We start from the raw sequence: 8,882 nt of genomic DNA, 5'->3' as shown, positions 1-8,882 counted from the left end.
GCTCCTTCTTTTTCGACAAGATGGCCACATCGAGTCCACCAGCGGCGAGTGCTCCTCCCGCCACTCCGGCCCCCGCGCCGGTGGCTGCAGCGCCCACGGCTCCGGCGGCCGCCCCCGCCCCGGCCCCGGTTCCAGCCCCAGCCCCGGTTCCTGCCCCAGCGCCAGCGCAGACCCCGGCCTCGGCTCCAGGTCCCACTCAGCCTCCGGCTCCCGCCGCGGCGTCGGACCCCACGGCGGTAGCGGCGACGACCGCGGCCTCGGGCCAGAACCCGGCCTCGGTGCAAGCCCCCGCGCAGACCCCCGCGCCGCCGCCGGCGGCGCTTCCGGGGCCCTTCCCTGGCGGCCGCGTGGTCCGGCTGCACCCGGTCATCTTAGCCTCCATCGTGGACAGCTACGAACGACGCAACGAGGGCGCTGCCCGGGTTATCGGGACCCTGCTGGGTGAGTAGTGGGAGAAAGCCCACGCTCCTGTCACCACCGTCTTCCTCCCCCTTCTCACTAACCCTCTCGTCTCTGGCGTCCTGCCGCCCCCCACCACCTTTGGCTTTCTTGTCACTCCATCCCCGCTTGCTGTGACTTAATGTTCTAAAGAACTGGACCCTCTCCTCGCCTGTACCAGCTTTGCTATCGTTTGGGGCGATGTGAAACACAGAATGAGTAGTTAGTATTCGTTGACTAAATATTGTGTGCCAAGTAATTTGCATTTATTCCCAACAGCCTTTAGCAAATCTGATTACCCCCAAGCCACCAAAACTCAGCTCAAATGCCAGCCAGAAGTAACTAAGTTGGAACTAGAGCTCTTCACTCCCTAAGCCCCATTCTCCATCTGCAGACTGAATGTCTTTTTCACCAGCGTTGGCACAGGGGTGGCGGCATCTGTAAAAAGATGCTGCTCCTCAATAAGTGAACCAGTTTGGCCGGTGCCCACTGATGGTTTTATAGTCGCCCTAACCCTGTGAACTTGCTCCTCTGCCCCTGCATCTCCCTTAATACTCTGCCTGGATGTGATAGACCCACTGCTGCCCCTCCTGCGTTTGGACAGAAGCAATTAATCCTTCTAGTTATGATGCTGTTAAACTTTCAAATAAAGAGCAGCCTTCTCCCAGCCCATGCTCCAAGTTTGGTGAATAAATATGTTACAGTTGTTTAAGAAAGAAGAGCAGTAGAGGTGTGTTGCTAGTAGTGAGTTCCTTTCTCTGGGAATGGCTGGTCCCAGCAGATTCACTTCCAGTCCATTTCGCACATTATTGACATCATGGATGACCCAGGCTGGTCCCACACATCATTTCTCATTGTAGGTAGACTCCACCAAGTGTTAGCCCTATGCCATGAAGTCACCAAAAGTTGGTTCCTTTGAGAGCTACTTTAGACTAGTCTTTGTAAGAAATGTTTTATTACAGGAAGCAACTAAGTCTGTTTAGGTACAAACCAGTGGTACCAACTCGGGCCTAAACTCACAGCCAGCGAGTCCATTCTGACTAATAGGACAGAGTAGACCGGCCCGTAGTGTCTTCCCGGCGGTAGGAACAGACTCCACATGCTTCTCCCATAGAGGCTGATGGATTCAAACTGCCTGCTACACCTCCCCAGACACACGCATCCTCCTTTCTTCGTGGGTGCAGCACTTTATAGAAAAGATTTCTAGAAACTAACTTGATCATGGTCTTCCTCCAAGCATAGCCATAGCTTTCCTCAAACCAAGCCTTTATAATGCCCAGCCACAGGTGCCACCCCCGCTGTACTTCCCTGGTGTCTTTTAAAGGTCCACCCGTCTTCCAGGTTACAGAGCAAATGGCCAGTACCTGTCTGACATCCCACACCCTACCCATTCCCCATTCTTAAACCCTGGAAGCAGGAGAGCATTTTGTGACTCCCTGCTGTGAGTTCCAGAAATGTACTTTTCGCATCTTTGACTTGGCACTCAGCAAATAGTAACGTACTCTGCTGCTGCCCTGCCAGGGTACCTGGACTCAGTGGAACTTTTTAACTAAAGGCATAATTCTCCATTCGATGTTAATGCTTCATGCCCCAAATATTACGGTGACTCTCCGGAGAGCCCTCTGCCGGATGACGATGGAAGTGCCCTGCAGGGTGTCATACAGGAGCAAGCATCGGTTCTGCCTGATAGAAACATAACCAGTGTCTCAGAGCCACATGAGTGCGAGAAGCATTTTATTTTCTTCAAAGGAGTCACTAAAGCCATTTAGGTACCAGAAGCTCTTGGGCACTTAGAATTGAAGGTTGATGAAACTCGTCTGGAAGATTCCGACTCAGCAGCCCTCCAGGGCGGTAGAAAGGCCCCGGGGGGTTCCAGGTTGAGCTCTCTGTGGAAGCAGAGTGCCATGTGTAAGGTTAGAAGCGCTCGACGGGTTTGAACTGCTGCCCATTTAGCGCTGGACCGCTGTAGACCAGTGCTCCTTGAGACTGAGAAATCAGGTTCATCAAATACTGCATGGTCCCACTTGTGTCAAACAGACAAGTGTACGGAAGCCAAGATGAGGCTCGCTACTCCCCTAAAGAGTTACAGTCCCAAACCCCCAGGGGTCCTTCTACCTGGCCCTATCGGGTCACCAAGAGTCAGAACTGACCGGTGGCAGAGTAAGGGAGGCACCGCTTTGCTGAGGGGCCATTGAGTTGCTTTGACTGGAGTAAGCCAATATAGGGAGGATGGTTACACAGCATGCTGGACGTAGCCGTTGTCTCTGAATTGTATGTCTGTAAACGAGTATTGAATTAGCAAGTGTTTTGTTATATATTTGATTGTAATAAATGACCAAAAACCTCATGGGTGTTTGCTGGTTTGGAGGTTTGCAGCCATGGTTTCATGGTACACCCCATTTAATTGGCCTAACAGTGTGTATAGTGCTTCTGCTCTACCACCTAATTCATTGCGCAGTGCCCGGGGCTTAAAAGCTCGCAAGTGGACATCCAAGGGTCACCATTTGGTCTTTATTCACTTGGAACAAAAGAGGAAGAAGGGAGGTCAAGAATGGGAGGCTATGGAATGAGGAGCTAGTTGTCTGTCTGCCTTGAGATCAAAAGAACTGGAGCCTTGGAGGGTAGCTGAGCCCCTGAAACTCCTGCCCTGGGATAATCTTTAAACTTTAAATCAAAAATAACCCCAGAAGCCTTAAACCTGAACCATAGGTCAGTTGGACTGGTGAGGGAAAAAGGTTGCCATGAATGTTAGGCAGTAGCAGCTGTAAAGATGTGAGGGCAACTCCGAGGGGGAGATGGCTTTACAGCTCAAATGCAATCGTGTATTTGTAGGATGTGTCAAAACGTGTTGAATTAGCATCTGTTTACTATGCATATCCTCAGTGGACTAAGATTTAGGGGGAAAGATACATACAAAGGTCATAGAGCAGAAGTCTACAGGAGGGCGTTTAGTAGAAAGTAGCAGATGGACAAAAGGAGACCCCGTTTAAAAAGAACAATGGACGTATGGATGGATTGTGGTAAGAGTTGTAGGAGCCCCAATGAAATGATTTTTTTTTTTTTTTTAAAGAACAGTCTGTTTGCCAATGGGTAGAGGAGGAGTTGACGGTTTCCCCAGTTTCCGTTCTGTGGAGATTCCTGGCCTCGTTGATGCCTCTGGCTGAACTTGGAACTCTGTGTGAACTTGGCCATTGGCCCTTTAGAGACCTCTGGGGCGCATTCTGAACGTGTCGGGGCTCTGGGATTATACCTGAGTGCTTCTCTCTCCCACAGGCACCGTGGACAAGCACTCGGTGGAAGTGACCAACTGCTTTTCAGTGCCTCACAATGAGTCTGAAGACGAGGTGAGTGGCCTCGGGCAGGGCCCCTCGGTCCTCTCTGGTGGCTCAGTGGCTGGACTCCTTGTACACCACACTGTCTTGTGACTCAGACAACAGCCCAGGGGGCTGCTTCCCTGTGTGAGCTCCTGGACCTGGTCCCAGAGTTGGGGAGCCTCTTGGTGTATGTCCTCTCACTGTTGATTCCTTCCTGCCTGCCTTCGTAGGTGGCCGTGGACATGGAATTCGCAAAGAACATGTATGAATTGCACAAGAAAGTCTCTCCAAATGAGCTCATCCTTGGCTGGTGAGTTGATGGGGGACATGGGAAGCCTCCCGTGGTTGCCACGGTGGCTGGCCACCAGGTATGCACTGCCGGTTTGGGGGTTCCATGCCGTTTACTGGGGGTTCTCATCCTTGACAGACCAGGCAGCTATTTTGAATTGAGGCTCTCACTGAGCAGATCTTTTTGCTTTGCTGGTTGGTGACTTCGAACTTTTCAAGAGCTCTGAGTCAATCCTTTTTTCGGCGTGAGGAAAGAATAGTGACCTTTATCCTGCCGCCACTGTTATTTTGCGTGTCACTTTGTCCAGTTCCCATGATGAGCTGCTGACAGAAGACGGCGGTGGTTCAGATCCACCAGTCTCTCCGAAGGAGGAAGATGAGATTTTTTTCTTCTCCTGCAAAGGTTTACAGGCTCAAACCATGCGGGCAGGTTGACTCTCATAGAGGGTCGCTACGAGTCAGAATCGACTTGATGGCAGTGGGCTGTGTGTTGCTCTCCAGGGTGTCGGGTATCTGGAGACACCCCTGCTGCCGCACCAGATTGTGTTTGCCCGTGGGGGCCTGTGTTCCCTGTTCCAGGTACGCTACAGGCCATGACATCACCGAGCACTCGGTGCTGATCCATGAGTACTACAGCCGAGAGGCTCCCAACCCCATTCACCTCACTGTGGACACCAGCCTCCAGAACGGCCGCATGAGCATCAAGGCCTATGTCAGGTAACTCTAGCCTGGGGCCACTAGGGCTGAAGACTCTGTCTAGCTCACCCTAGATAACTCGCCTTTTCTCTCCACTGCCACCACCCCAAAACCAAACTCACTGCCACTGCGTCCATGCTGACTCATAGCAACCCTGTAGGACACGGCCAGGCTGTCCCTGTGAGTTTCCGAAACTGCAGCTCTCTACAGGAGTAACAAACCTGGTCTTTCTCCCCAGACAAACTCACTTCCTTCAGTGTAGAGTTGGCTGCCTCCTAAGGAAGCCCATTCCTTCTTTCTTAACAGATACCATTCCATCTAAGCTCACTGTCATCGTCCGGTGAACTTCCTTAGTGAGAGTTTCTATAGTTCCCATAAACTATATGGAGTCATATATATGTGAACCAAGGTCAGGTGTTGATGAAGAGCAGTCCCCTTTCACGGGAGTACAGTATGGACAGCCGGCTCCACAGGCAAATCCAGACCTCTCTTCCCCTCACCCAGATGTGCAGTATGTGGATTAATCCCCTTTTAGAATCTAAAAGGTACCAGGCCGGGCCCCAAAGCCGAGTCCCCTCAAAGGCTAAAGGCTTGGCGTGTGTGTGATGACCTAAGAAGGAAAGGTGATCTTTGTTCCCATGAGACATCGAGGGCCCCAGTGGTCTTGGCCATCGTGTCTAGAGCCTTGGAGACCATACTTTGCCTCCATTCTCTGTCACTGCTGTGTCTGCCTTTCTGGCCCAGACAAGGCATGAAACCCTCTCCCAAGGCCATCTGCTTACCTTGACCTCCTCTCTCCCCAGCACTTTAATGGGTGTCCCTGGGAGGACCATGGGGGTGATGTTCACACCTCTGACCGTGAGGTATGCGTATTACGACACGGAACGCATCGGAGGTGAGTAGCCTTCGATGACCCTCCTCGGCTCTGGCATTGGGGGAAAGGCGTGGACGCACCATATAAGAATGGCGGGCCTCGAATAGTCCACAGAAGACACGGAATGTAGAGCTTGTTAGCCATGTGAGATTGTGCCAACCCACTCTAGCCCTGTCTCTTGAAAGTAAACTATCTTGGTCTTCCCTAAATGAAGCATCTAGCCTTGCTTCTACTTTTCCCTACGTGTTTTCTGCTTTTTCTCTGCTAGTGTGGCTACACGCAGGGGATTGCCCTGGCCTTGCCACCTAGTCCTCTCCCGTCAACCCTGCTTCCACCCCAAGACCTTCTAACACCAACCTCAGTCAGCCCCTCTTCTCATTTCTGCCCTAAAATCTTCTTGGTAGTCCCACTCTCCCTCATTGATGAGAGGTGGTCTGACCTTCCACAAATCAATTGACTCTGCTGCTTATCAGTCACACGGTTTGCAGTCCCGTTTCTCTCGTGTTCTCATTGGTCAGTTGCCAGAATAATTTGCCTCTGTTCATGTCTCTCCCTCTCCGGGCCGCTCTCTGGCAGGTTGGGATTGTCTAGTGGAGTCGTATGAGTGCGGGTCCCCCAGCCCACTGCAGCTCTTTCCTGCCAGGGACGAGACCTGTGCTGCCGGCGGTATAGGATCCGCTTCGCCCTGTCTCGAGGCAGGCTCTTGAACGACACCAGTCAGACGAGCGGCTGAAGAGCACAGCGCCCAGTGTGTGTGTGGTGTGTCACCAGTGTCTGCCGCAGTCTGTCCCCAGACGGCGTGTGAGCACCAGCACTCCCCAGCCCGTGCTCTGCCCTCCTCTGACGGGTTTAGCAGAGGATTTGACATCGCTTGTAATTGCTCATTTCTATGACTTCCACCCCTATAAAGTCACAATCACACTCAGGTTTGCCCTTTCTCCTTTTCCGAGCTCATTTCAAGTCCCTTTGGTTCATATTAACCTGTCTTCTAACAGGTGTTTTCTCCCCAATCCTGTGAGACCCTCAGGCATTATGAGTCCGATGTGTTCAGGGCTCAATGTGGAAATGACTCGTTGGGCCTTCTGACGAGTATGGGGTGGAGGGGGGTCAGAAGCTAACCTGATTGCCCATGAGTAGCTGCGGTCTGAATGTGGATTCTGAACCCCTGGGGTAAGGGGAGGGAGAGCAAATGTGACCACATGTAAGCGGTTCCTTGAAACTAGCTAAACACAGGTGGCAGAGTCTCACTGTTAGAATTCTGAATTTCTAGGTCTCTGTGGGACCCAGAGTTTATTGCCTTTAAAAAAAAAGGAAATAAAGATATTTGGGGATAAGAGTTGTTGCCTGAGTTACACTGATTACCAGCCAGGCACCCTCCCGTGTGAGTAGAATTCTGAGGAGTGGTTTAAGAAACTTCCAGATCAGAAGTCCTCAGCTGCAGGCGCTGTAGGGCCCTTCATGGAGACCGGAAAGTGTGGAGCAGCAGCAGCCCTGGGAGAAGGAGCTGGCTCTGCCGGGAGGAAGGAGCATAGTATAGAGAGTCGGGAGTTTGGGAAGCTGATGGAGGCCAAAGCTGGGTGGAGAGCCAGAAGGGCTGGATGGAGACCGTCTCCGTCCTCCTGGGGTGACTGGGTTGCCGTGTCTCTTCCCATCGCCCCACAGTTGACCTGATAATGAAGACCTGTTTCAGCCCCAACCGGGTGATCGGGCTCTCCAGTGACCTGCAGCAAGTCGGAGGGGCGTCGGCCCGCATCCAGGATGCCCTTAGCACAGTGCTGCAGTATGCAGAGGACGTGCTGGTAAGGGCCGGTGGGGGCACAGATCCTGCTCGAGGGTCGTGGAGGGAGTGCGGGTGAGGTCACAGTCCTCTCGGGGGTGAGGGTTAACTCTGCTTCTGTGCAGTCTGGAAAGGTGTCGGCGGACAATACCGTGGGCCGCTTCTTGATGAGCCTGGTTAACCAAGTACCCAAAATCATTCCTGATGACTTCGAGACCATGCTCAACAGCAACATCAACGTGAGTGCCTCCTGGGCCCCTGGATGTCGGGGGGCTGGCGGGATGGTCCGGAGTCAGAGAGGAAGTGCGCTTTGCTTTCTGCCCCTGTTGGGAGGCAGGACGAGATCGGACACATGCTTCGAGAGTCCCTTCTCCTTCCTTGCTGTCCGTGATGGGAGTCAGGCATTGTTGATGCCACTGTGATTTCTTACCTAATTTCATGGCCAAAAGAAACCATCTGAATTCACAGACCCCTTCAATGAGGGACCTTTGAAAAGTTTGTGGAATTAAACTTAATGGAATTTTTCCATGAACTATCTGACATTCCCTCGTGTTCTCTCTGCCTTGCCACTCAGGATCCCCGTGTCTCTAAGGGTCACCTCTTGATGAGCAAGTGTCCTCAAGCATGCCCTCCTAACATCTCTGGCCCTCGCTTCTTCCTGCCCAGCTGTCACTTCCTTACGCAGGACAGTCCTCACTATCCCCCTCCCACCCCCGGGTTCCCCTTGAGGCTGTCCAGGCCCCTTCCCAGCCGAGCACTCACTCGTGGCTTCTTTCTCTTCCAGGACCTGCTGATGGTGACCTACCTGGCCAACCTTACGCAGTCACAGATTGCCCTCAACGAGAAACTTGTCAACCTGTGAATGGGTCCCAGGAAGCACTCCAGCCGCTGGGCCCCATGGCGGCGGAGGAATGTTTTTTTGGTTTTTTTTTGTGGTCTTGAGTCACATTGAACCAGGCGACTTATGTGACTGAATAAACAGAGCCTGCCTTTTATAACCCAGCCCCCGTTATGATTCGGTGGGCGGGGGAGGGAGGGGTGGACGGACTACTGCAGAGCTCAGGCAGAAGCCACAGTGGGAGCCCTGCTCTGCATAAAAGCTAGGCATCCATTTGCCATGAGTGGTCCTCAAGGGGAACCCCCACAGCCCAGGCCACTAGCTTCACTTGACCCCAGACCGGTCACCAGTCACTTATTAGCCAGCAAGTGCTACACTAGTGGCACTTTTTCTCCACCCTCTCTTGCCTATGATGAGATCAAGCCACCCTCTAAAATGTTGTCTGTCACATCCTAGCGTCTTCCATGCATGGCAGTGTGAAGGGTTGCCTTACAGCGTCCTGGGAAGCTGTGCTGCTGTCATCGGATGGGAGGACGAGAGTCGCTCTCCTGGGGTTCCTGAGTCCGTGCTACACAACGACAGCCCTGTCCAGTGGGGTTGAACTGCGCTGCCAGTGTTTTATTTTGGTTTGTTTTCAGTCTGCAAGTTTGCCACCGG

The 8,882-nt window shown here is 52.7% G+C and overlaps 1 protein-coding gene across 1 annotated transcript; it reads left to right on the top strand.

The window, feature by feature from the left end:
* Positions 1 to 8,385, top strand: EIF3F (eukaryotic translation initiation factor 3 subunit F). Its single transcript, XM_075546127.1, has 8 exons — positions 1 to 441; positions 3,712 to 3,782; positions 3,983 to 4,062; positions 4,620 to 4,757; positions 5,540 to 5,631; positions 7,273 to 7,409; positions 7,513 to 7,626; positions 8,172 to 8,385. The coding sequence occupies exons 1-8, from the start codon at positions 21 to 23 to the stop codon at positions 8,247 to 8,249; spliced, it is 1,131 nt and encodes a 376-aa protein (XP_075402242.1). The 5' UTR covers positions 1 to 20; the 3' UTR covers positions 8,250 to 8,385.
* Positions 8,386 to 8,882: the final 497 nt, after the last annotated feature.

Source organism: Tenrec ecaudatus, chromosome 4 (genome assembly GCF_050624435.1).
Source record: "Tenrec ecaudatus isolate mTenEca1 chromosome 4, mTenEca1.hap1, whole genome shotgun sequence".
NCBI classification, from domain to species: domain Eukaryota; kingdom Metazoa; phylum Chordata; class Mammalia; order Afrosoricida; family Tenrecidae; genus Tenrec; species Tenrec ecaudatus.
Note: the sequence above shows the minus strand (reverse complement) of the source record. Positions and strands in the feature narration are given on the sequence as shown.

Excerpts from the sequence above, each read along its gene's own strand:
- EIF3F (XM_075546127.1), top strand. The coding sequence starts at position 21 with ATGGCCACATCGAGTCCACCAGCGGCGAGTGCTCCTCCCGCCACTCCG. Across the intron at positions 4,758-5,539 it reads AGCATCAAGGCCTATGTCAG|CACTTTAATGGGTGTCCCTG; the intron begins GTAACTCTAGCC and ends CTCTCTCCCCAG. Across the intron at positions 7,410-7,512 it reads AGTATGCAGAGGACGTGCTG|TCTGGAAAGGTGTCGGCGGA; the intron begins GTAAGGGCCGGT and ends GCTTCTGTGCAG.